The sequence below is a fragment of the Lepidochelys olivacea genome, assembly GCF_965140295.1.
Source record: "Lepidochelys olivacea isolate rLepOli2 genome assembly, chromosome: 6".
NCBI lineage: Eukaryota > Metazoa > Chordata > Testudines > Cheloniidae > Lepidochelys > Lepidochelys olivacea.
In genome coordinates this window covers 10,087,252-10,113,417 of record NC_140416.1, presented here as the reverse complement: position 1 = coordinate 10,113,417, position 26,166 = coordinate 10,087,252, and the positions used below count along the sequence as shown (strand labels likewise).

The window sequence follows — 26,166 nt, the reverse complement described above, 5'->3', positions numbered from 1 at the left end:
AGAGACACCCACAGAGGGGGAGCCCTCCCAGATCCCAGCTCACAAGCACTCAGTCCAGGGGATTAAAAGAGAACTTTATTGGGGGTTGCGGGGGGAGAAGCAGGAAAACTAGAATAAACTTGGGAAAGCAAGTGATTAATTACCAGTTCCTATTAGATAAGATTTCCACCCCACCCCTTTGGTGTCTTACTCGTCCACATCTCAGTCCTCCTCTGGCAGATGTGAGTGGCTTCCCTCCCCAGCTCTCTGTGTTGCAGTTTGTTGTCCAGAGATGGAGGAATCCAACAATTCCGTCAGGTCAGTGTTTCCCGTGGTGCTACTGGGAGCTGATGAGATTTGTGAAATAATTGTGGGTTCTATGATAAAAGCATGAAACTTGCCAGAGTCTTAGGGCATGACCTAATCAAGATTCTCAGATCTGGGGGCCTCACCAGCTCATGCCACATTGGCTCTGGCAGTCGTATGCAATTCTAAGATGCATTTTTTCTACTGATGTTTTTTCTGATACTGATTGTTTATGGTATTAAACCACCCAGTGGGTTTTCATTTTTGTACATTTAGATTCCTATTGTCTTAGGTGTCCTAAAAACTAAAGCAATGAATTATTATGGCTTGAGACAGGGGTAGTCGATAGGTGGACCACAGGCCAAATCTAGACCTCCAGACTCTTTTAAATGGATCCCAAATATTTTTATTTATTATTATTATCATTATTGTTATTATTTTGTCTGGAGTCCAGACCTTGACTATACATTGAACAAGAAATTTGGACCTTGACAAAAAGGAATTGACTACCCCTGACTTGAGATCATACAAATATATTAAGAATGTACATGCTTAGTAGCATGCCACTAGGGAGTATTCATTAAAAAGTGAATGCTATAGAAAAGTAACTAACTCAATCCGTTAAAAAGGTTCTGTCCATGACCAGAAAGTTACATTTCTATTTGCTAAGAATGATATTTCAGATTGATCTAGACATAAAAGATGTTGCTGAGTCACAAAAAGATTGAATTAAAAAACAAGGAAGTTATTCACAGGCCTCAGTGTATTGAAACATCGCATTCCCTGCCATTTTTCAAGGAGGAGAGCTGTACTTGGGCCTTGGAGACCTCCCTTGCCGGAGGTCTGTGGAACAAGGAGTTTGTTTTGGTTGGTGGGCTCCGTTAATGGCTTGGTTCTGACTTGGTTTGTCTGTTACAAATGTGATGTGCTGCTGCTGCCCAATCTTCTCAGCCTCCCTAACAGAGACAGTCGCAGAAGGACTGGGAACGGTTTTGGTGTCCAGTTTAGCTCAGTCTGCACTCTCTCCTGAGAAGGGGTTGCCCGTGTCTTCTATGATGTCAACAAGGGCCTTGGCATGTCGCGACAAAGAAGACTGAATATGTTTTGCCTGCTCACAGTGCTTTGTGTTAGACGCTTTTCAGTTGGCTCATCTCTCTAGTGAGGCTTCAAATCCTCCTCTCAGCCTGGCCACCTCTTGGCCCACTGTCATCGAGGCCAAGGGGCCTCTAGACTTTGTGTCGACCAAGAGCTCCACCATCCCCTTTGATTATGGCATTATTTTGCTCATGAGCTTGGCCGAGTGCTATTGTAGAGCAAACATGTGGCTTGTGAACTGTGAAGGTCGCCTTTAGGAAGGCTCTAGCTGTGTCTGTATGAAGGGGAACCATATCTTGGAGGTGAACAGGCACCCAACAAGTATAATTACTGTGATCTAATGCAAAGAACCAAGGTGGCAGCTTTCCAAGGTGTTCAATGTATGGAGCAAAGTTTGCCTGGTGGATTGACAGCACATAGGTCAATACAAGAAGCTCCTGATTAAGTGTGGCATGCCAGAAGTGGAATACTGGATTTTCTAGTTTTTGCTTGTCACACCATTTACCCTACCCCATGGGGGCCTCATCTTCCCTGAGATGTTGGGTAGACTGCATGTGTGCATTCTGCAGCAAGATGTACAGACCGCTGGCGGTTACTTCATGGGTGCGCCTAGTATGTGTGACATGAGACACTTTCAAGAAGTCAGCTGTTCCTGGGGAGTCCACTTTGGCTGCCATCTCTCCACTATCTTCTAGCCAATCACCAGTCTCCAATGAGCTTTAGACTTGTTATATTCAGTTCTAGCTTAATGACAAATTTGTCCTCTCCATCCCCAGGGGGCCAGGTCCGCTGTATCTGTTCGGTTATGGTGAAAAGGGGCTGATCCACAGAGAGTGTATTTTCTCTGCAGTTCTTCAGGGTGACCCACAGCTTTCTCAGTTCTTTTTTGTTAGTTTGTTTGTTTATGTGTAGTCCTGTTAAACTTGATGTAGCAGGGCTGGAGCCAATGTCCATTGTTCTTGTTTAAAGTCTTTGCAATTCCATCACCATCATTTAATCTGCAAATGCCTGTGGCTTCTGGAGGCAGACGGGACAAGGGGTAATGAGAAATGGGTGGGGGGTCCTGGGAGGCAGAGGGGGCCAGAGGTGATACAGAGGTGGGGGGGAGCCTGGAGAAGCAGTGGGGGCCAAGGGAGATGGGAGACTGGTTGGAGAAGCAGTGGCGGTCAGGGGGGCTGGGTGGGGGAGCTGGGGGAGGTGGGGGGGACAAGGGGGATGGGGAACCAGCAGGGGTCGGGGGGACAGGAGAGGCAGAGGGGGTCTGGGCAATAGGGGGATGAGTGGGGACCAGGGAAGGCAGCGAGGCCAGGGATGCCAAAATACAAGTTCACCCAGGGCACCATTTGCCATAAGGCTGGTCCTAATCTAGCTACTGCCTCTCAGAGAGGTGGATTACTACAGCGATAGAAGAACCCCTCCTGTGGCCATAGTGAGCGTCTACATTAGAGCATAGCAGCGTTTTAAGGGTTGATGTAGCCAGAAAGTTCTGGTCGTTCCACTGGAGCACAAACCCAGGACCTTCTGCAGGTAAAGCAGCTGTGACAAACATTACATTAAAAAGAACAGGAGGACTTGTGGCACCTTAGAGACTAACACATTTATTTGAGCATAAGCTTTCGTGAGCTACAGCTCACTTCATTGGATGCATACTGTGGAAAATACAGTGGGGAGATTTTATATACACAGAGAACATGAAACAGTGGGTGTTACCATACACACTGTAACGAGAGTGATCAGGTAAGGTGAGTTATTACCAGCAGGAGAGAAAAAAAACCTTTTATAGTGATAATCAAGGTGGGCCATTTCCAGCAGTTGACAAGAACGTCTGAGGAATGGGGGGGGGGGGCAGTAAACATGGGGAAATAGTTTTACTTTGTGCAATGACACATCCATTCCCAGTCTCTATTCAAGCCTAAGTTAATGGTGTCCAATTTGCAAATTAATTCCAATTCAGCAGTCTCTCATTGGAGTCTGTTTCTGAAGTTTTTTTGTTGAAGAATTGCAACTTTTAGGTCTGTAATCGAGTGACCAGAGAGATTGAAGTGTTCTCCAACTGGTTTTTGAATGTTATAATTCTTGACATCTGATTTGTGTCCATTTATTCTTTTACGTAGAGACTGTCCAGTTTGGTCAATGTACATGGCAGAGGGGCATTGCTGGCACATGATGGCATATATCACATTTCCCCATATTTATTTCTTCCCCCTTTTCCCCCCCACTGTTCCTCACACATTCTTGTCAACTGTTGGAAATAGCCCACCTTGATTATCACTACAAAAGGTGTTTTTTTTTTCTCTCCTGCTGGTAATAGCTCACCTTACCTGATCACTCTCATTACAGTGTGTATGGTAACACCCATTGTTTCATGTTCTCTGTGTATATAAAATCTCCACACTGTATTTTCCACTGCATGCATCCGATGAAGTGAGCTGTAGCTCAGGAAAGCTTATGCTCAAATAAATTTGTTAGTCTCTAAGGTGCCACAAGTCCTCCTTTTCTTTTTGTGGCTACAGACTAACACGGCTGCTACTCTGAAACCAAACATTACATTGTGGCATCTCACAAGAAGACCCCGAGCATCTGGTTCTATTGTAAAGAAGAGAGGAGTTCCTCTCCCCGACCAGGAGAAGTGACACATGAGAAATGGCCTCCCACAAAATCTAGCAAAAAACCTCCACATTAAAATCAACAGAGCTACATCTACAGACGCCAACCTTTCTCTAGGAATACCACCATTTCACAGCAGCCCAGGGAGGTAACTAGGTAACTAAAGCTAGAGGCACTCAATAATCTCTCATTTCATCAATGGTCTTAATTAGAGCCAAGCAAATGATTGATGTTTCGGTTCAGGGTCCAAACCAAAAAATCAAGAACAAAAATGTGGTTTGATTTGAAGCTAAATTGATTTTTTTCATCTTGTTTCAGATGGTTTGGGGTGTTTTTCCATGCCTTTTTGAGGTATTTTTTAATTAGCTAAATTTCTAAACAAACTACCCTTCCGAAATGAGATGATCAAAATAAACCGTTTGACTTTAAAAAATTGCTCTTCCCTGCTCCCTTTTGTTTTTTGGCCAAAACTATTCATTGAATTCAACCCAAATTTGCAAGTAGTTTCAGTGGCCTATACAATATATTTTTGGTGAATTTACTATTCACCAAAATTTTTTTAAAAACACCCAGCTCTAGTCTTAATTGCAAAATTCTGGATCGTTCTCTGATTATTTCCCCTGCTTCTCTCCCCTTCCGCGCCCCCCCATTTTGTCATGATGACTCAGGGACCTTCAAATCTTCTGTCTGATGCTATGTCTACCCAGGAACAGGTAGGGAAGTTAAGGAGAGCTAACTAAAGGTATGATAATGCACATAGGTTATAGCAGGGGTTCTCAAACTGAGGGTCAGGACCCCTCAGGGGGTCAAGAGGTTATTACATGGGGGGTTGCGAGCTGTCAGCCTCCACCCCAAGCCCTGCTTCACCTCCAGCATTTATAATGGTGTTAAATATAAAAAAGTGTTTTTAATTTATAAGGGGGGGGGGTCACACTCCAGAGGCTTGCTATATGAAAGGGGTCACTAGTACAAAAGGTTGAGAATCACTGGATTATAGTGTGTTCTGGAGCAAAGTAGCCTTTGTTCTATGTAACTTAATCCTCTGTTGGCCAGAAGCTGGGAATGGGCAACAGGGGTGGATCACTTGATGATTACCTGTTCTCTTCGTTCCCTCTGAAGCACCTGGCCTTGACCACTGTCAGCAGACAGGATACTGGGCTGGATGAACCATTGGTCTGACCCAGGATGGCCATTCTTATGTTCTTTTTTGCCTCCACGCTCTGTGATCATAGAATCATAGATGTGTAACCCATCACTCCTTCCATGCCTTGTTTGTGCTGATAGACAAGCTGGGGCTTGAGTCCCTCAAACTTCAAAAGCCCGGTAATTACGCAAATTATGCTGGATAATGGCAGTGCCCCAGATGTGGTGTGGAGTCAGCCTCTGGTAGGTGTCTGTGTACAGTACTAGCAGGGAGCACTTCTGCACCACCTAGAATGGCTGAGTCATTAAGGTGTGGGACTTAAACTCCTGTGGATGTGTGCCCCATGTGGGTTTGAGTCCCACTTTTAGTACAGCTGTTCTTTTGTCCCTCTCAAGAGCAGGGTCTCCTCTATTTAACAACAAGGATGCAAGTTTCAGGGAGGGCAGGTCACTTCTCAGGTCTTTCTCTGCCTACTAATCACCTGGGCAGATCTTTGGAATGATTGATTAGAACCATTTTCCTATTCCCCAGTTCTTAAGGTAATGGCTAAGCAATTAATGTTATGTTAAAACTCCATAGTAAGGCAGGTGAAGGTGGCTGATTGACCAGATCTTTTTAGGGGTGGAGCTAACATGCTGTACAGTCTGCTCCATGGATCTAGCAGTCATTTCAGTCTGACAGTTCAGACTAGCCAATGGTGCTTCCAGGCTGAGGTCTGGGTACTTCATTCTGGGTATTTCATTCTGTGTGTGTGATTTCTTGCCTGAAATAATTACACCAATACAATCTCTGGGAGTAAACTATGCTGGTACAAGCAGCACTTAATCTGTGCCAGGGTTGAGCCTGGCACCTCTAGTCTTGGCAGTTCATAGCCTGGGCACCTCTGGGCTTCCTGTATCTGTTAAGAATGTAAAAAAACCTGCTTGAGCCCCAGCACCCCATTCATTACAAATTAAGCACTGGACACAAGGCACCTTTATACTGATATAATTGCATCCCTACCTCTATAGCTATCCTGGGATACTATCCTTTTTTTCCAGACAAGCCCTTAAGGAGCATCAGTTTAGCTCAGGAATGTGACTTTAGGGGTGAGAGATTGTAATGCGAGCTGGAATTCAAAGCTCACCTCCGATTCATGGGGGATTTTGCAAAGGGGCATTTCTCATTAAGCTGTTGTTGGAACATCAGTGACTGAAATTCTCTTAATTCCAAAGAGACATGAATGAAAAACATCATGGATCTCACTCTGATTAGTTTGTGCTGTTTATTTTCTTCTTTGCCCTGGTCTAGATTTAAAATTTAGATCTATCTATCTACGTTGTTCAGAGGTGTGAAAAATTCATACTCCTGTGTACCGCAGGTAAGCCAAACTAGCCCCAGTGTAGATGCAGTCACGTCAATGGAGGAATTCTTCCAGCAACCTAGCTACCACTGCTCAGGGAGGTGGGCTACCTACATCAATGGAAACGCCCCTTCTGTTGGTGTAGGAAGAGTCTGTACTGCATTTGCAGAGCTACCGATATGACGCCCATAGTGTAGACATGGTCTTGGTCTTGCTGGGTTGCGGAGGCAGCATCTGCCGCTGATGAGTATGGTGTAATCAAGGAGAAATATAAAGGTAGAAGTCAGGTGTACCTCTGAGGCATTTTTCAGTTGATTGAAACAGGTGAGTTAGAAAAGTGTTAGACTGAAGATCTTAAGGGGCCCCTTGTTCAAGTTCTGCTCTTGGTAGCTGTCTGGGGCTGATTTCCTTTTTAAAAATAAAGAGAAAATAGTCAGTGGCACCAAACATTGTCATTGCTGACAACTCTTGCTGTATTCTCTCAAGCCTTGTGATCTTCGGGGTTTCCTTAAAGCCCAAGCTCCTGAAGCCCTGTGATTATGGGAGAATCACTTTAAAAAAAATACGGAAGCAGAAAGTCGCCAGCCCCCCGGGTGCAGAGAAAAGCTTGGAAATGTGACCGAAGTGAGCCCAAAAGGCTCAGAAAACAGAAGGCAAAAAAATAAAAAATAACACCATTTTAAAAATGCTCATTGATTTCAAACACTTGGCAACCCCACGCTGGGCTTTTCACAGCTACAGCTTGAGCTAGAGAGCCAGGTTTTATAGGTGGGGCTGTAACAGGACCCCATCCTGTTTATCAGGCACAGAGGGGGCTATATGATGCACGCTAACAGTGGGTTATACCCAGTCACTGACTACATGTCTCTGCCATGGAGAGGAGGCTCCCAGCTAGGGAATGGTGAGAGAGGCTGACCCACAGGGAATGTTGGAAGTGGATGTTAATTTGGGTATTTCTCTCTGAAATATTCCTGTTTGTGAATCCCCTTTTTGTGAGGGACTCACCTCTCTCCTCTAGACCCAGCCAGTCAGGTTTCTTTTCATGAGGTTCCACAGAAGCACCTAATGACAGCTGGTTCTGTAGCCTGATGGCTATTGTGCCTTCTTTACAGACAGCTGTGCTGTAGTTTGCACCTCACTAGAACCACCAGCTCCTTATGAAAGCCCAGAAATGTAGGACTCTCCAACATCTTCCAGTGCTGTGCTGAGACAGGCCCAAGTAAACCTAGACCACTGGTGACATGTGAGAGAAAGGGGAGTAGGAGGGTTAACCTTCCCCTCCTCCTTTTTGGGAAGAAGAATAAAAACAAGAGAAAGTGGTAGGGTTACTCTCCAAAAGTAAATTTTGAGTTGAAAAATGCGAAAACATTTTTCCTAAGAAAACAAAAAATCTTTTTTTTTTTTTTTGGTAATTAGGATTTGTGTTTGTTTTATTTATGGTCAGAAGACTTCCCAGATTTCAGCCCGCTCTAGTCCAAGCTAAGCAGCCTCCACCTCCATGTACATCTGGTCTGATCCAATATGACAATTCCTGTGGTTCCTATGTCCCATTTGGTTCTTTCACCTCCTTCTGAGGAAAGGTGTCTGTGAATGTTGTTACAGAACAGAAATTCCCTTTCCCCCGGGGCTGCTTTCGCTCTCTCCCCATTGTGACCAGGTGCCTGGGATGGGCTACACTGAGAATGACACACACAGGGCAGACTGCTAGAAACAGGGCACACAGTCCCCCAAAATGGTGATTTATTCTATAATTAGATTCACCAAACCAGTAACAAAGGAACTTCTGCAGTACCACCCTGGTTAACAAGAAGCCAAACAGAGTCCCCTTTAGGCATTCCAGCCCCTGACTCCCAGCCAGACAAATAGGTGTAATATAGTGAGAGGTACTGAAAACCCAATTCACCATATGTGAGGTTCTACCAGTCCCAAGGGATCAAGCACTTACCCCCATATCAATATATATCTCAGATCTTACCCAAATATCATGCTGTCAGCCAATCCTCAGTAAGCTAACTAAAGAATTATTAATAGAAGAAAAGAATAGAGTTATAAATTGTTATAAGATCGTATACATACAAATGATTGCAAAGTCCTTAGATCAGGTTTGTAGCATTAATGGAGTAGACTGCTGGTTTCCAAAAGTTACTCTGGTAACTTCTGTGACGTTCTGTACCTTGGGGGAGCACCCTGTAACCCGCATATTCCTCATTTATATATGATTGTGATCTTACATATAAAACATGCCTTGTAAGGTATCAGGGGAAAGGTTATGATCTGCTGAAAGTCATTTCTCTATCTATATATGTGTATCATTAATGCATATGAAGTTATGAGAATTGTGTTGTATGGTGGTCACTACAACATGCTGTAAATTGAGGAATCAGCCAGATATTAGCTCCCCAGAGGCAACAGCAAGGAAAGTAACCAAAGCCCAGGTGGGGTGTGAAAAAACCCATCAACAGCAATTGTCCAACAAGGGAGCTACAATTCAATGACTCACCTGCGTGAGGCCACACTAGGGGGATTGCTCAACCTTGCCTGGAGACTCAGCAATACCCACCAGACATGCCTGGACTTGTGTTTTCCAAGCACATGGACTGAGGGTATAAAAACAAACATAGGAGGCCATGCTTGGCCTTTCTCCTTCACCCAACTATGCTGCAAGCAATAGGCCACTCTGAAGACTCCAACTAAGGGGACTGGCCCAGATTTCAAGGGTGAAATCTGTATACTATGGACTGCAGTATACAGTGGGGTGAGAAAAATTGCTTAATCTAGATGTTGCCCAGTCTAATAGGGTTAAGAGTTTAGACTGCGTGGTTGTATTTTCTTTTCTTTTGGTAACTAACTCTGACTTTTTGCCCATCACTTATAATCACTTAAAATCTATCTTTTGTAGTCAATAAACTTCCTTTACTGGTTATATTTGCCAGGGAGTTTGTATGAAGTGTGTGGCAAATCTGCTCAGGTTTTGCAAAGGCTGGTGCATATCCACTTTCCATTGATGAAGTGGTGAACCAATTAATAAATTTGCACTGCCCACCTTGAGCAGTGCAAGATGGTATATTCCTGAGGTGCAGTGCTGGGAGCTGGGGGTATTTCGCTGGTGCCTTTCCCTGTGTGATTCATGAGTGGATCTGTGAGCATTCATGCAATTAGCTGGGTGTGGAGTCTCCGCTTGCAGTTGTGCTGAGTGATAACAGCACCTGGAGGGGTTTGCTGCTGCTCACTAGAAAGGCATTGTGAGAGACAGCCCAGGCTGGAGAGAGTTCAGGGGGATCAGTGGTCCCACAGTCCCAGGCTGCACTCTGGGGAATGTGTCACAACTTCCAAAAGATTGGAAGGTCCTTAGTCCATTTTTCAAAATACTCCTTTTATTTGTAAATCCACAGTCCAGAAAATTGAAGCAGGAATGAGGCAAAATGGGGATGTCTCAGGAGTCTTTTATATCCTCTGCCATTTGCATGGAAATTTAGTATCCCAAACAAAGCCCGCAGCCCCTCTATATGGCAAGTTACTGACAAAGATACAGTCCAAGGTCACATGTCTATATCACATGCCATTACGTGTTTTGCTGAATCACAGGGCGTGACCATTGCCTCCAGGACTGGATTTAGGGGCAGACAACCCAAGTGACCACCTGCATTCGGAGTGCTGTTTTTGGTGTTAACAAGTTAGCAACAAAAGAGAAAATAGAATGTATGAAGTAAAATGTTTCAGATATTTCATTTGTGGATTCATTTTTCACTAACCTCCTAGAACGTTCTGAACCTTTGTAGAATATCATGGAACCTTCCAGACTTTCTGAGAACTACATTTTCCTCAAACCTCTTAGAATGTTGTAAGCCATGCCCTTGCGGGTATTTTAGGGATGGGGTATCGCCAGTCAATCAATGAGATATAAGAACGAAGTGAAGTGAGAGCCCAGTGGCTATATTGTGAACCTTGTTTTATTGTGTACTTATGGAAGTGTACTTGTGTTTTAAGACTTGAAGAGTGTAAGTAGCAACTAATAAAGCATATATTTATTGAGACGCCAAAGATATCTATGAAACCCCTATCTGTGCAACAATATAAAAGAAATACTGTTATTTCTTTTGCCATGTTTAACATGTAATGTTTGATGACTTTCTAAGACTGCAGAACATTAGGGTGACCAGATGTCCCAATTTTATAGGGACAGTTCCGATATTTGGGGCTTTTTCTTATATAGGCACTTATTACCTCCCACCCCGTCCCGATTTTTCACACTTGCTATCTAGTCACGCTAGCGGAACATAGACTTTTGCTCTCCCTAATACTATCTGTTCTCCCCCAGTAGAAAATAAAAGATGACCCCCAAAGAAGCCTTCAGGAGCTCAGTATAGGAAGTATATTCCAGTTATTCTTAGGTACATTTCAGTTATTCTTAACGTTAAAAAGTTTCTATAAGCTTATGGTCTCTCTGAACAGACCACTTCAGAGGGCAACATGATACAAGAGGGAAAGATAGCACCATGACACTTGTGAGAGGGAGGGGAGCTGGGAGACCTAAAGGTCAATACTTCATTTATGTCTTGATGTCTTCAAATCCAGTCTGGAGTCTGTCTGGAAGATGCTTTAGCCAAACATAAGTTAGTGGGCTCAACACAGAGGTAACTGAGTGACATACTCTGCCCTGTATTATATAAGAGGTCAGCCTAGAATCTGATCTAATGGTACCTTCTGGCCTTGAACTCTAAATCTATGGGCTTCACTTGATTGAAACCAGCTTGGAGAGTATTAAATCATCTGTGAACATTTGAAACTTGGCAGCCTCTTTTCCTTGCAGTTGGAGGGCTGCAGGTATTGCTCAGGATGGATGGGGATGGAAACAGCTGTGTTTCTAAAGTGTCCAGGGCTTGCTTTTTGAGAACAAACCCAGGCCTTGGACTCTGCATCCTCAAATTAAATGCCTGAGACTCTACCCAATAAGCTACCCACAGTGCAGTTTATTGGATTGCACTGTACATACTGTGGAATGTAGGTCAATGCACTTCAGCCTAGAAAACAGCAACACACCAAAGAAGAGAAGGAGATTCCCAGGGATCTTCTTCTGTGGGGCATTTTCTCTACTGAAATTTTTCTGAGTCTGACTGCATATGGTATTAAACCACCTGCTAGGTTTTCATCATTGTAAACTGAAAACTTATATTCCTATTGCTTTAGGTATCCTAAAAACTAAAGCAATTATAGTGGCTTGAGATCATACAAAAACATTAAGCATTGACATGCCCTAGCATATCACTGGGGAGTATTTTAATTTTATAGAAAAATAACACAAGTTTACAAGTTTCTGTTGGTGACCCAAACATTACATTTCTCTTTGCTAATAACATTGTTTCAGATTGATCTATGCATAACAGGATATTGCTGTGGCTTAAAAAGATACTGTCTATAATTGCAAAGTGCCCACTATTCTCCAGGCAATACAGCAGAATCTCATGCAGTTTCTCTGCACCCATAGATACATGTGTGTACAGTCTTCTATTGCTGAGCACTCACTACTACCAACCCCAAGAGTTCAGTGTTCTCTTGTAAGCCCCATGACCTGAAGCTCTACAGAATGGGACACTCACTACTGACTCCTGTTGGTGAACAAGGAGAAGAACAGCCCAGATCTGCATAGGAATTCCAGATGGGCAGGGGCTCCATGAGGGACCGAATTCTCTGCTGCCATCTGTTGAGCATGGGGAAATGACTGGGTGTTCCATGTCTCATTTGCATTTCAGTTCTGTGACTGTTTGGAGCATTTGGTTAAAATATAGTTAAGTTTTGAGTTTGGGGGCAATAAAATGACACTAACCCTGTTGGGCAATGAAAGGACAAGAAAACTGCAATAAATGTGCTGGGGTGAGGGGTCACCATGACTGAAATAAGTTCTGGAACAGCTGAGTGGGGTCACCATGACTGCAAAAAGTTCTGGAACAGTTGAGCCTGGAGATGGCTTTGAAATGAGACAGGTTTTTTAATCTGTTGCCAGAATGTGTTTGTGAGAAAAAAATAAATCTGTTATGAGTTCTTTATGCCACTTATTCTTCTCTGGAGAGCCAGCACACAGGTAGTTTCAAGTAGGTGACTGGGCTTGAGGTACTCTGTAGAGCTGAGTTGATGTGGTTGTGAGGCACTATATAGCACTGAGTTAAAACAGCTTTGAGGAAGTAAATGGAGCTAAATTGGGGCAGATTTGAGGCTGTGGATTGAGCAGAAGCTGCAGTAAACAGCAGCCTTCCTGAAGGACTCAGCTATGGTTTCTCCACCCAACAATCACAGCTCTAATCACCTGAGGTGGTAGAGCTTGATAGAGCAGCCAATACAACATTTCCCTTGCGGCTGGAGACAGAGCTGTCAGAATTCTTGGACTCCACCCGTCATGCACAATAAACTGTGAGTGAGCGAGCCAGGAAAGAGGGAATTAATTAAATAAGTTCATGGAGGAGATAGGTCCATCAATGGCTATTAGACAAGATGGCTACACCTCTGACCGCCAGAGGCTGGGACTGGATGACAGGGGATAGGTCACTCAATAATTGCCCTGTTCTGTTCATTCCCTCTGAAGCATCTGGCACTGGCCACTATCAGAAGACTGGATACTGGGCTAGAAGGACCCTGAGTCTGACCCAGTATGGCCGTTCTTATGTGGTAGCTAGAATGAATCAGCCACTCACAACTGGAAGAGAAAGACTGAGGTTGGGACTATTGTTAAGACACCCTTGATTGGGAAGAAGTCTTAGCTCATAAATATTATTAATTGATGAATTGCTGGCTTTCCCAAGTTTATTCTGTTTTTTCCTTTCCCCACGGTAAAGGTCTTTGTTTTAAACCTCAGAACTCAGTGCTTGTTCATCATAGAATCATAGAACTGGAAGGAATCTTGAGAGGTCATCTAGTCCAGTCCCCTGCACTCAAGGCAGGACTAAGTATTATCTAGACCATCCCTGACAGATGTTTGTCCAACCTGCTCTTAAAAATCCCCAATGATGGAGCTAACACAAACTCCTGAGGCAATTTATTCCAGTGCTTAACCACTTTGACAGTGAGGAAGTTTTTCCTAATGTCCAACCTAAACCTCCCTTGCTGCAATTTAAGCCCATTGCTTCTTGTCCTATCCTCAGAGGTTAAGAAGAACAATTTTTCTCCCTCCTCCTTGTAACAACCTTTTCGGTACTTGAAAACTGCTATCATGTCCTCTCTGTCTTCTCTTCTCCAGACTAAACAAACCTAATTTTTTCAATCTTCCCTCATAGGTCATGTTTTCTAGACCTTTAATCATTTCTGTTGCTCTTCTCCAGACTTTCTCCAGTTTATCAACATCTTTCTTGAAATGTGGCACCCAGAACTGGACACAATGTTCCAGTTGAGGCCTAACCAGTGCCGAGTAGAGCGGAAGAATTACTTCTTGTGTCTTGCTTACAATACTCCTGTTAATATATCCAAGAATTATGTTTGCTTTTTTTTGCAACAGCGTTACATTGTTGACTCATATTTAGCTTGTGATCCACTGTGACTCCAGATCCCTTTTTGCAGTACTCCTTCCTAAGCAGTCATTTCCCATTTTGTATGTGTGCAGCTGATTGTTCCTTCCCAATTGGAGTACTTAGCACTTGTCCTTATTGAATTTCATCCTATTTACTTCAGACCATTTCTCCAGTTTGTCCAGATCATTTTGAATTTTAATCCTATCCTCCAAAGCACTTGCAACCCCTCCCATCTTGGTATCATCCACAAACTTTATAAGTGTACCCCCATGTCATTATCTAAATCATTGATGAAGATATTGAACAGAACCGGACCCAGAACTGATCCCTGCAGGACCCCACTTGTTATGCCCTTCCAGCATGACTGTGAACCACTGATAACTACTCTCTGGGAACAATTTTCCAACCAGATATGCACCCACCTTGTAGTAGCTCCATTTAGGTTGTATTTCCCTAGTTTGTTTATGAGAAGGTCATGCAAGACAGCATCAAAAGCCTTACTAAAGTCAAGATATACCACATCTACTGCTTCCCCCTTATCCACAAGGCTTGTTGCCCTTTTAAACTTCATGGGGAAGTGTTGCCCATTGGGTGTTCCCAGGGTGGTATATATAGTTTCCCAGATTTCTAGGTGGGGAGGTGGAGACAATGTTGCTGGAGTTTTTGGTAGGAACCCCTAGAAAATTGAGCCTGTCCCTTTTTCCTGCTGCCAACATCTGCCAGAAGGATTATATGTTACAATGAGTGCTATTGAAAAAGCTGAACCAGACTAAATGAGTTAGGAAGGCACTAAATTGGGAATTTACTTTTGTGTTGGTTGATTGATGATTGAAAATCAAGAGAATTCATCTTTATCCACTAAATGAAAAACTGTGGGAAGGAAAATAGTTTTATTTATGGTGTTAAACAGTGGGTGCTTGAGAGGCAAGAAAATGTTTTTTTACCAGAAGTGGGGTTCGAACCCACGCAGACACATGTCCATTGGATCTTAAGTCCAACGCCTTAACCACTCGGCCATTCTGGTGATTCCCATATATTACTTGTTGCTAAAGTGAGCTTTGATCCCCAGAGCATAGCTTTACCTACTGCTGGTTTCCATGGCTCTTTAACAGCTCCAGGGGGGAAGCTGTGAGGTTGAGGATTCTCTCATCTCTCCCTTTTGTTTCCTAAGAGTGGTTGCTTCATACAGTTTCTCACATGGCTCACTAGTGAAACTGTGCTTAACAGATGCCTTCGGGCTTCCAGCTTACTATGAAAGAAGCAGGTGTTCTTGCAACACCTGCCTTGGAACCTAGTATAAGGTGAATTGTAGCCACAGCTGACACTTGTCCCAGCATCTTCAACTTTTTCCTGATGCTTGATGTACTTCTTGTCCAGCCTTGCCAAATTCAGTTTCTGGGTGCACTTCTTAAAGCATGGTAGGTGCCACCAAGCATTGTGTTTGACTAGGTCCTCCATGGTGGTAGTCCCCAAAGATTCAGCTACTAGGTGATACTCTGTCTCCCCACTAATGCGTAAAAATCATCAAGACCAAAGTAAAATCAAGGATTATGTAATAAATTACTTTGGGATTGTAATTAATTATGTTATGTAACTCTGTTCATACTGCTTGCTGATGGACTCTGGTAATTTCTGGCTGGATGCTGACATCACAACCCTTCTGGCATAATAAACAAAGCGTATAATTAATACCACTGAACTGCTTCTTTTTTGCCAATGACGGCAATCAACTTGAAGCCTTCCTTCCATTTATAGTCATCTGTAATATAAAAAAAATTAATTAGGTGTCAGCATTAACTAATAATGCAGTACTGTCAGTCAGGGGCCATCCTTTAACTTTCTGAGGGCTGCATAGTTGACATGCCTGTGTTAACGTATCTTTTTTTTTTTAAATTGATTTTTAACCATTTTCTCAAATACGTATCTGTATAAGGGAGGAGTTCTGCGGAAAGGGATCTGGGGGTCACAGTGGATCACAAGCTAAATATGAGTCAACAGTGTAACACTGCTGCAAAAAAAGCAAACATCTTTCTGGGACATATGAGCAGGAATATTGTAAGCAAGACACGAGAAATAATTCTTCCGCTTTACTCCACGCTGATTAGGCCTCAACTGGAGCATTGCGTCCAGTTCTGGGTGCCACATTTCAGGAAAGATGTGGACAAACTGGAGAAAGTCCGGAGAAGAGCAACAGAAATGATTAAAGGTCTAGAAAACATGACCTATGAGGGAAGATTGAAAAAATTAGGTTTGTTTAGTCTGGAGAAGAGAAGACTGAGAAGGGACATGATAACAGTTTTCAAATACATAAAAGGTTGTTACAAGGAGGAGGGAGAAAAATTGTTCTTCTTAACCTCTGAGGATAGGACAAGAAGCAATGGGCTTAAATTGCAGCAAGGGAGGTTTAGGTCTAACATTACGAAAAACTTCCTCATTGTCAAAGTGGTTAAGCACTGGAATAAATTGCCTCAGGAGTTTGTGTTATCTCCATCATTGGGGATTTTTAAGAGCAGGTTGGACAAACATCTGTCAGGGATGGTCGATAATACTTAGTCCTGCCTTGAGTGCAGGGGACTGGACTAGATGACCTCTCGAGGTCCCTTCCAGTCCTGTGATTCTATAATTGTTCTAGGTTTGTCATCTTTGGTACCATTGTGTTTGCAGGAGAAAGGGCTTTCAAATTATACCCAGCTCAACCCATTTCTACCAACACTGTGTCATCAACATCTTTCCTCTTCCTGTGAACTTCTGAAATTAGAATGTTTAACAAAAATGTTGGACATTTTTTGTTTGGAAATGGAGGGGAAACTCCCCTCTTTCACCCTTTTAAAAACCCAACAACAACTTTTCACCCGAAAAATGTGAAAAAAGAGGGTATGGATGAGAGGGTATAACCCTCCACATCCCCCTTTTTTTGAGGCAGGGAATGAAAAATAAGAGAAAGTGCCTGGGGGTTCCCACTGACATGAAATTTTGAGTTGAAAAATGAAAAATGTTCTGAAAAACAAGTGAAACAAAAAACCTTCACTCTTATTTTTAATCAAGGATTTTTTTTTCTTTTTGTGAGATTTATTTCCTAGGTTTAGAATCATAGAATATCAGGGTTGGAAGGGACCTCAGGAGGTCATTTAGTCCAACCCCCTGCTCAAAGCAGGACCAATCCCCAACTAAATCATCCCAGCCAGGGCTTTGTCAAGCCTGACCTTAAAAATATCTATGGAAGAAGATTCCACCACTTCCTAGGTAACGCATTCCAGTGTTTCACCACACTCCAAGTAAAAAAGTTTTTCCTAATATCCAACCTAAACCTCCCCCGCTGCCACTTGAGACCATTACTCCTTGTTCTGTCATCAGCTACCACTGAGAACAGTCTAGAGCCATCCTCTTTGGAACCCCCTTTCAGGTAGTTGAAAGCAGCTATCAAATCACCCCTCATTCTTCTCTTCCGCAGACTAAACAATCCCAGTTCCCTCAGCTTCTCCTCATAAGTCATGTGTTCCAGTCCCCTAATCATTTTTGTTGCCCTCTGCTGGACTCTTTCCAATTTTTCCACATCCTTCTTGTAGTGTGGGGCCCAAAACTGAACACAGTACTCCAGATGAGGCCTCACCAATGTCGAATAGGGGGAATGATCACGTTCCTCGATCTGCTGGCAATGCCCCTACTTATACAGCCCAAAATGCCATTGGCCTTCTTGGCAACAAGGGCACACTGTTGACTCATATCCAACTTCTCATCTAATGTAACCCCTAGGTCTTTTTCTGCAGAACTGCTGCCAAGCCATTCGGTCCCTAGTCTGTAGCGGTGCATGGGATTCTTCCATCCTAAGTGCAGGACTCTACACTTGTCCTTGTTGAACCTCATCAGATTTCTTTTGGTCCAATCCTCTAATTTGTCTAGGGCCCACTGTATCCTATCCTACCCTCCAGCGTATCTACCTCTCCTCCCGGTTTAGTGTCATCAGCAAACTTGCTGAGGCTGCAATCCACACCATCCTCCAGATCATTTATGAAGATATTGAACAAAACCGGCCCCAGGACCGACCCTTGGGGCACTCCACTTGATACCGGCTGCCAACTAGACATGGAGCCATTAATCACTACCCGCTGAGCCTGACAGTCTAGCCAGGTTTCTATCCACCTTATAGTCCATTCATCCAGCCCATACTTCTTTAACTTGCTGGCAAGAATACTGTGGGAGACCGTGTCAAAAGCTTTGCTAAAGTCAAGGAACAACACGTCCACCGCTTTTCTCTCATCCACAGAGCCAGTTATTTTGTCATAGAAGGCAATTAGATTAGTCAGGCATGACTTGCCCTTGGTGAAACCATGCTGACTGTTCCTGATCACTTTCCTCTCCTCTAAGTGCTTCAGAATTGATTCCTGGAGTACCTGCTCCATGATTTTTCCAGGGACTGAGGTGAGGCTGACTGGCCTGTAGTTCCCAGGATCCTCCTTCTTCCCTTTTTTAAAGATGGGCACTACATTAGCCTTTTTCCAGTCGTCCGGGACCTCCGCCGATCACCATAAGTTTTCAAAGATAATGGCCAATGGCTCTGCAATCACATCCGCCAACTCCTTTAGCACTTTCGGACGCAGCGCATCCAGACCCATGGACTTGTGCTCGTCCAGCTTTTCTAAATAGTCCCGAAACACTTCTTTCTCCACAGAGGGCTGGTCACCTCCTCCCCATGCTGTGCTGCCCAGTGCAGTAGTCTGGGAGCTGACCTTGTTCATGAAGACAGAGGCAAAAAAAGCATAGAGTACATTAGCTTTTTCCACATCTTCTGTCACTAGGTTGCCTCCCTCATTCAGTAAGGGGCCCACACTTTCCTTGACTTTCTTCTTGTTGCTAAACATCTCTTGCTAGCTGCAACTCCAGGTGTGATTTCACTCCAGGTGTGATTTCACTCCTGCATGCCCAAGCAATATTTTTATACTCTTCCCTGGTCATTTGTCCAATCTTCCACTTCTTATAAGCTTCTTTTTTGTGTTTAAGATCAGCAAGGATTTCACTGTTAAGCCAAGCTGGTCGCCTGCCATATTTACTATTCTTTCTACACATCGGGATGAGGTCTCAATAAGGATTCTTTAAAATACAGCCAACTCTCCTGGACTCCTTTCCCCCTCATGTTATTCTCCCAGGGGATCCTGCCCATCAGTTCCCTGAGGGAATCAAAGTCTGCTTTTCTGAAGTCCAGGGTCCGTATTCTGCTGCTCTCCTTTCTTCCCCGTGTCAGGATCCTGAACTCGACCATCTCATGGTCACTGCCTCCCAGGTTCCCATCCACTTTTGCTTCCCCTACTAATTCTTCCCGGTTTGTGAGCAGCAGGTCAAGAAGACTTCTGCCCCGAGTTGGTTTCCTCCAGCTCTAGGCCAGGCTGGGAAGCCCCACACCTCCATGCTTGTTCTGATCTATGGCAATTCCTATTTCCATGTGGTTCTTTCATCTCCCCCTGAGGAAAAGTGGGTGTGAATGTTGGTCCAGGAGAGAACTCCCTTCCCCTCCTTCCCCCGTGCTGCTTTTACCTCATCCCGATCCTGACTGGGGACCCTCCAAAACTAGAGCAGAGACAGTCTGCAAGGTACTGTCCCCTCAGGATCAGGAATAGGCCCCACTGCAGAAGAGGTCGGTCTACCTAGAGGTAAATTTGATGAGTGGGAGAGCCAGCAGCATGAGCCTTGGTAGAGGGAGAGGAGCTAGGAGACCTGCAGGTCAGTGCTTCCTATATCTCCTTGATGTCTTCCCATCCCACCTGGATGCCCTTCTAAGATCAGCATTAGTCAAACACAAGTAATTGGCTTCAATACAGAGCTGAGTGAGTCAGTTTTTCTGCCCTGTGGATATCAATCTAGTAATGTTGATTTAATGGCCCTGTCCGGTCTTAAAATCTGTAAATTTCACACTTGATTGAGACTAGCTTAGAGGGACTAAGGGTTGTACTGGTGTAATTATTTCATGAAAGGAATCAACACCCCTCATTGAAATAGTTATGCCAGTACAAAATCTGAACATAGCCCAGACTTCAGCCTGGAAGCACCATTGGCTAGGCTGAGCTAGCAGACTGGAATGACTGCTAGGTCCATAGAGCAGACTTTAAAAACATCAGAATGGCCATACCAGGCCAGACCACAATGGTCTGCCTAGCCCAGTAGCCTGTCTTCTGACAGTGGCTAATGCCAGGTGCTTCAAACAGAATGAACAGAACAGGGAAATAATCAAAGTGATCTGTCATCCAGTCCCAACAGTTGGCAGCCAGAGGCTTAGGGACACCCAGAGCATGAGGTCACATCCCTGACCATCCTGGCTAATAGCTATTGACAGACCTATCCTCCATGAACTTATCTAGTTCTTTTTTGAACCCAGTTATACTTTTGGCCATTACAACATCCCCTGGCAACGAGTTCCACAGGTTTGACTGTGTTGTGTGAGCACTTCCCTTTGTTTGTTTTAAACCTGCTGCCTACTTAATAGCACATTTGCCCCACCCCCTATAGGCTGGGACCAATCAGCTCCCTCCACCTGCCTCACAGTACAGTTTTAATGCAACTCACCATTAATGTAGCCCATTTTTAGGCCAGCTCCTGCCCCTCCCCCGCCCATGCTCTTTGTGCGGGACCCATCCCCTCACACCTTTCATGTCCTATTTGTGCTGATAGACAAGCTAGGGCTTGAGTTCCTTGAACTTCAAAAGCCATGTAATTACCCAGTTAATCCCAAGGGCTGCTGGATAATGGCAATGTTTTGAATGTGGTGTGGTCAGGCTTTAGTAATAATCTCTATGGTGCAATGGAAATTTTGTTATGTATTCACCAGAATGGCCGAGTGGTTAAGGCGTTGGACTTAAGATCCAATGGACATGTGTCTGCGTGGGTTCGAACCCCACTTCTGGTAGTAATGTTCTTTTCTCCCTTTCAAAGCCCAGTGTAGCCTCTATTTGACCATATCCTGCAAATAAAGACCCACAGCTGTCCTGAGCCAGGGGCTAAGGGGCTGTTTAATTACTGTACATAGTCCTTCAGGCTTGGGCTAGAGCCCAGGATCTAGGACCCAGCAAGGTGGGAGGGTCCCAGAGTTTGGGCTTCAGCCTGAGCCTACACAGCAAGTAAACAGCCCCTTAGGCCAGCTGTGAGTTTTTAATTGCAGCGTAGATATACCCATGGATGCAGGACTGTCTGTGCCTGCCAGTCCCCTGAGCGAATCTTTGGAATGATTCATTGAAACCATTTTCCTGTTCCCCAGTTCTTAATGTAATAGATTAGCCAATGATCCACCTCATTTTCAGTCTTCATCTGAACAGCACAGAGGTAAGTGATTAACTTCGGCCCCTCATTGACTCACTGGGTCTGGCTTAGCTTTTCTCTATCTCTTCCCTCAGACTAGCTCCCGGCAGTGAATTCCAGGTGCTGGCTGGGAAAGCTGAGATTTGAGTTACTTGGATGAAAGACGAAACCAGCCGCTGCAAATCCCACCTTGTCTCCTGTCAGCCCCTTCCACCTGCCCCACCGTGGACATTTAACACCACTAACCCCTGTAGCCCATTCACAGCCCAGCTTCTGGATTCCCTTGCTCTCTGTGAGGGACCCATCCTATCCCATTTTCCCTCTCCTATCCATGCTGACAGCCAAGCTATGGCCTGAGTCTCTCTAATGTCAAAGAAGCCCTGGAATTACTCAGTTAATGCCTGGGGATGTGTATTTTCCCTAAGTGAAGGGTTAAAGCAGCATGTTCTAGGTGGCTCTGTGGCAGACTGGATAGCATGTTGGCCTTCTAGGGCAGCACAGTGATTCAGTTGTAGGCTTGAGTTAAGTCTTGTTCTAAATTAATTGATTCCTGCAGCTATCCCTTAGAAAATACAATCCATTAGGGAAATATGTCCAATACTTTCCCAACTTTGCTTCCAATCGGGGCTCCAGTTCATCTCTCCTGGTATTGCTGATGTCCCATGATGTGTTCTAGATAGATATCCCTCGACCACCTGATGGAGTCCAACACCATGAGTTGCCGCATCAGCTCAGCGTTGCGTTGATTAATTGCGCATTCTCACAACACTCATTTGTTACTGGGGTCCCATGCGCCCCAATGATCAGCATGGGCAAATGACTTACAAGGAGAGGCTGAGGAACTTGTCTTATTTAGTCTGCAGAAGAGAAGAGTGAGGGGGGATTTGATAGCAGTCTACAGTTACCTGAAGGGGGGTTCCAAAGAGAATGGAACTCGGCTGTTCTCGGTGGTGGCAGATGGCAGAACAAGGAGCAATGGTCTCAAGTTGCAGTGGGGGAGGTCTAGGTTGGACATTAGGAAACACTATTTCACTAGGAGGGTGGTGAAGCACTGGAATGGGTTCCCTAGGGAGGTAGTGGAATCTCCATCCTTAGAGGTTTTTAAGGCCCAGGATGATTAAGCTGGGGTTGGTCCTGCATTGAGCAGGGGGTTGGACTAGATGACCCCAACTCCTTAGGGTTGGTCTCTTCCAACCCTAATCTTCTATGATTCTATGCTGGCACTCATGAACCACAGAGGGAATTCATGAATGTCAGCATGGGCTGCACTGGAAACCTGGTGGCTGAACTTTGTGATTTTGTCCTCACCCATAACTATTTCACATTTGGGGACAATGTATACCTTCAAATCAGTGGCACTGCTATGGGTACTCACACGGCCCCACAGTATGCCAACATTTTTATGGCTGACTTAGAACAACGCTTCCTCAGCTCTCGTCCCCTAGTGCCCCTACTCCACTTGCACTACATTGATGACATCTTCATCATCTGGACCCATGGAAAAGAAGCCCTTGAGGAATTCCACCATGATGTCTACAATTTCCATCCCACCATCAACCTCAGCCTGGACCAGTCCACACAAGAGGTCCACTTCCCAGACACTACAGTGCTAATAAGTGATGGTCACATAAACACCACCCTATACCAGAAACCTACTGACCGTTATAGTTACCTACATGCCTCCATCTTTCATCCAGATCACACCACACAATCCATTGTCTACAGCCAAGCTCTACGCTACAACCACATTTGCTCCAACCCCTCATATAGAGAGACAAACACCTACAAGGTCTCTATCAAGCATTCTTACAACTACAATACCCACCTGCGGAAGTGAAGAAACAGATTGATAGAGCCAGAAGAGTTCCCAGAAGTCACCTACTACAGGACAGGCCTAACAAAGAAAATAACAGAACGCCACTAGCCGTCACCTTCAGCCCCCAACTAAAACCCCTCCAACGCATTGTTAAGGATCTACAACCTATCCTGAAGGATGACCCAACACTCTCACAAATCTTGGGAGACAGCCCAGTCCTTGCCTACAGGCAGCCCCCCAACTCACCAGCAACCACATACTGCACAACAGAACCACTAACCCAGGAACCTATCCTTGCAACAAAGCCCGTTGCCAACTGTGCCCACATATCTATTCAGGGGACACCATCACAGGGCCTAATCACATCAGCCACACTATCAGAGGCTCATTCACCTGCACATCTACCAATGTGATATATGCCATCATGGGCCAGCAATGCCCCTCTGCCACGTATATTGGCCAAACCGGACAATCTCTACATAAAAGAATAAATGGACACAAATCAGACGTCAGGAATTATAACATTCAAAAACCAGTCGGAGAACACTTCAATCTCTCTGGTCACTCGATTACAGACCTAAAAGTTGCAATTCTTCAACAAAAAAACTTCAGAAACAGACTCCAATGAGAGACTGCTGAATTGGAATTAATTTGCAAACTGGACACCATTAACTTAGGCTTGAATAAAGACTGGGAGTGGATGTGTCATTACACAAAGTAAAACCATTTCCCCATGTTTATTCCCCCCCCCCACACACACACACACACACACCGTTCCTCAGACGTTCTTGTCAACTGCTGGAAGTAGCCCACATTGATTATTACTACAAAAGGTGTTTGTTTTTTTTCTCTCCTGCTGGTAATAGCTCACCTTACCTGATCACTCTCATTACAGTGTGTATGGTAACACCCATTGTTTCATGTTCTCTGTGTATATAAAATCTCCTCACTGTATTTTTCACTGAATGCATCCGATGAAATGAGCTGTAGCTCACGAAAGCTTATGCTCAAATAAATTGGTTAGTCTGTAAGGTGCCACAAGTCCTCCTCTTCTTTTTGCAGATACAGACTAACACAGCTGCTACTCTGAAACGTGCATTGGAAAAGTTCATGATGCCGAGATTTTTCACTGAGCGGCAATCTATATTCAGAGATAGGCTGGGATACTATTCCCACCAATGGACTTTGTTTTAAATGGAATTACTGGCCCCGCCGTTATTCTGGGGGACCCAGTATATCCCGTTTTGCCTTATGAATCCTGATATCAGAGGCCCTGGCAGATTACACTCTCAGCCGGTGCAGAATGATTGTTGAATGTGCTTTTGGAGGTGTGAAGTCCTGTTGGAGATGTCTATAAACCCCTTGCCAGGTGGGCCCACTGCCATTACCACACCAAATCACCAGTAACAACACAACCTTGCCAAAAGAAAAGGTGCATGAACAAGTGCAAACAGTGAAACCACACAAAAGAGAGAAACTGTCTACCGTTGCATGGCCCCTGCCGCCCCCACTTCCCCTTTCCCTTCCTTCCCCATTTGCCATGCACGTTGGTATTCCCTGGGTCAGCCTTTCATATGGCTGGCTTTCTTCCCTGGGTCCTCCAGCTGGTGAGCTAATTATGTCCTTAGCTCATCAGGCTCCCTACAGTTCTAAGTGATCTTCTACCCTGCTACAGCCAATCAAGCCACCCAACTCCCTCCTACTCTCACCACACCTGGTGTCCTGGGTGATCTAAGTGACCAGGGCACCGGCGGCTCCATTTTTAGCTGCTCACAGCCCCCTGTCCCTGTTACAGGGCTGACCCAGTGAAACACACAACAGGGGTGGGAGCATAGAAGCAGATACAGTATACTCCCATGGAGCCAAACTCTATTAGCTGAACCTCTGCATTATCTGAAGCCCTTCCTAGCCCCCTGGCATGAGTTACATGAGATGAGTTACATGGCATGCCCTCTGCTGCATGTAGCTCCTGGTGGGGGACAAGGAGAGGACTTGGATAATGGAGCAGAGACCAGCCAGGATTGCAAGGAAGAGGAGCCCTGGGCCGTGGGGGAGACTATCCTGCTGCTGAATGGCTCCTGAACTCTTGATTATCTGAACTCCCGATCATCCGAATAAAATCCGTGTTAGCCCTGCTATTAGGAGAATCAGCAGTGTACTGGAGATAGTACCGTGGCTCTCACCCTGTGTTTTTCACTGGTTCCTGGAGTCCCAGGGCAGAAGAGACCATTGTGATCATAGAACTTCCCCCAAATCATTGCTAGAGCAGAGCTGTTAGTCAAACATCCCATCCCGAGTTAAACATTGCCAGTGACAGAGAATCCACCACGGCTTCTTGGTAAATCATTCCAGTGCTTAACTGCTCTCACCCTTAAAAATATACACCCTCTGGATCTGTCTAGCTTCAACGTCCAGCTATTGGGTGGTGGTAGACCTTTGTCTGCTAGACTGAAGAGCCCATTGTTAAACGTTTGTTCCCCATGTAGGTACTTATAAACTGTGATCAAGTCACCCTTAGCCTTCCCTTTATTCAGCTAAATAGGAGTCTAGCACTATAATGTTTTCCAGGCTGTCCCACCATGGGAGACCAGGGACCCAATTCTGATAGGAAGACTAATGGGTAGGGCCGCATGGTGCGGGACTCAGGAGACTGGGGTTTCATTCCTCGCTCTACCCAGATTTCCGGTATGAAATTGGACAAGTCACTTTGCTGCCCCGTGCCTCAGTTTAAAAAGGGGACACTGCTGCCCTACCTCAAGGGGGGGCGGGGCAGGGATTGTGAGGACAAAATCTATGACTGATTTGTAGATTTTTAAGGCCAGAGGGGTTCGTTGGAATGTCTGGCCTCTCCCCCTGGATAACCCAGGCCGTAGGACTGCGCTGATTCGCGCCTGGCTGTGATGTGCCACGGGGTGAGGGACATACAGGCACCTAGACAGCCCCATGTCAGTGCACAGTGATTCCCCGACAGCAAAGGAGGCAGAGCAGTGCTCGACTCATGGCCTCGCTGCCTCGCTATAGCACTGCTCTCTCCTTTACATGCCAGCCGAGACCGAGCACCCAAGTCTGGACTAGATGGGCCCCCAGGGTGTGCGGG

General features: G+C 44.9%; 1 protein-coding gene across 1 annotated transcript in view; it reads left to right on the top strand.

The window, feature by feature from the left end:
* The first annotated feature begins 230 nt into the window (after positions 1-230).
* ACY3 (aminoacylase 3) overlaps positions 231-26,166 on the top strand; it is a 36,665-nt gene continuing 10,729 nt past the window's right edge. The window contains exon 1 of the mRNA XM_084632469.1: positions 231-297. Coding sequence (XP_084488595.1) covers positions 272-297 — 26 coding nt within the window. The 5' untranslated portion in view covers positions 231-271. The remainder of the gene's footprint in view (positions 298-26,166) is intronic.